The sequence below is a fragment of the Vigna radiata genome, chromosome 8 (assembly GCF_000741045.1).
Source record: "Vigna radiata var. radiata cultivar VC1973A chromosome 8, Vradiata_ver6, whole genome shotgun sequence".
In the NCBI taxonomy this organism is placed as follows: domain Eukaryota; kingdom Viridiplantae; phylum Streptophyta; class Magnoliopsida; order Fabales; family Fabaceae; genus Vigna; species Vigna radiata.
In genome coordinates, this window is record NC_028358.1 from 26955349 (window position 1) to 26957041 (window position 1693).

Below are 1693 nucleotides of genomic sequence, written 5' to 3' on the forward strand. Positions count from 1 at the left end.
ATTTCTGATTGTATAAAATCTTTCCTTATTCAATGGTTTTGTAAAAATATCATCCCATTGATGTAAGGTGTCTATATATTCGACCTTAATTTCACCTTTGAGGATGTGGTCTCTTATGAAATGATGCCTTATTTCAATATGCTTAGTTTTAGAGTGAAGAACAAGATTCTTAGTCAAATTTATTGCATTGGTATTATCACATTTTAAAGGAATTTGATCCAATGATATGCCATAGTCCTCTAGTTGACTCTTGATCCAAAGAGATTGAGCATAACAGCTTCTAGCTACAATGTACTCCGCTTCTGTGGTAGATAATGCCACACAAGCTTGTTTCTTTGAATTCTAAGATACTAGTGAACATCCTAACAGATGACATGTACCACTAGTTCTCTTTCTGTCTAGCTTATAGCCTCCAAAATCAGAATCACTGTATCCTTTAAGAAAAATGTTTGAACCACTGGGATAACACAGTCCAAGATTCTTGATTCCTTTTAAATATTTCAAAATTATTTTTATAGCAGTTAAGTGTGATTCCTTTGGTTGAGACTGAAACCTAGCACAAAGACAGACATTATGCATGATATCCGATCTAGTGGAAGTTAAGTACAATTGAGATCCGATCATACCTCTGTACATTTTCTGGTCTATAGCATTGCCTTTCTCTTCAAGGTCAAGATACCATTTGGTTGCTATATGAGTTGTAGCTTCTTTGCAATCCAACATTTTGTACTTCTTCAATAGATCAGTGCAGTATTTAGATTGTTGTATGAAGATGTCGTTCTCATTCTGCTTAACTTGAAGCCCAAGAAAATTCGTGATTTCTCCAATCATGGACATCTCAAACTCTTCCTGCATAGTCTTTAGAAAATTCTTTGCATATAACAGATTAGTTGAACCAAATATGATATCATCAACATAAATTTGTACGTACAATCTATCCTTTTTGGAATTTTTAATGAAAAGGGTTGAATCTACTTTACCCCTAGTGAATTCTTTCTTTACCAGAAATTCATTAAGTCATTCATACCAAGACCTTGGTGCTTGTTTCAACCCATACAGAGTCTCTCTTAATTTGAAGACATGTTCTGGATGTTCATAGTCTTAAAATCCTAGTGGTTGTTCCACATATTCTTCTTCCTTGATATACCCGTTTAGGAATGCACTCTTAACATCCGTTTGGTACAATCTAAACTTCATTACATAGGTAATAACTAGTAGGATCCTTATTGCTTCCAATTTGGCCATTAGAGCGTAAGTTTCATCATAATTGATTCCCTCTTCCTAGTTGCAGCCTTTTGTAACTAATCTGACTTTATTCTTGATTATTTCTCCTGAATCATTCATCTTGTTTCTGAAGACCCACTTTCTACCTATTACCTGAATATTTTCTGTTCTTGGAACTAGCTCCCACACGTTGTTCTTTTTAAACTGATTCAATTCTTTTTGCATGGCCATCATTCAGTTTTCATCTGCAAGTGCAACCTCAATATTCTTTGGTTCAATGTGAGACATATATGCTACATTCATCTAGAACTCATTTAGTTGTCGCCTGGTGGAAACTCCTCTTGTGATGTCTCCAATGATGTTGCTTGTTGAGACATTTCTTGGTTCCACTCCTTAATTGATTTAGTTCTAGGAGGATTGACTGTATTCTCAAAATTTTCCTCTTCCGGAACTTCTTCATTTTCCTCTT

General features: G+C 34.8%; 1 protein-coding gene across 1 annotated transcript; it reads right to left on the bottom strand.

The window, feature by feature from the left end:
* Nucleotides 1-342: 342 nt before the first annotated feature.
* LOC106770437 (uncharacterized mitochondrial protein AtMg00810-like) lies at nucleotides 343-1455 on the bottom strand. Its single transcript, XM_014656248.1, has 2 exons — nucleotides 1378-1455; nucleotides 343-849 (listed from the first exon to the last, which is right to left on the bottom strand). The coding sequence occupies exons 1-2, from the start codon at nucleotides 1453-1455 to the stop codon at nucleotides 343-345; spliced, it is 585 nt and encodes a 194-aa protein (XP_014511734.1).
* Nucleotides 1456-1693: the final 238 nt, after the last annotated feature.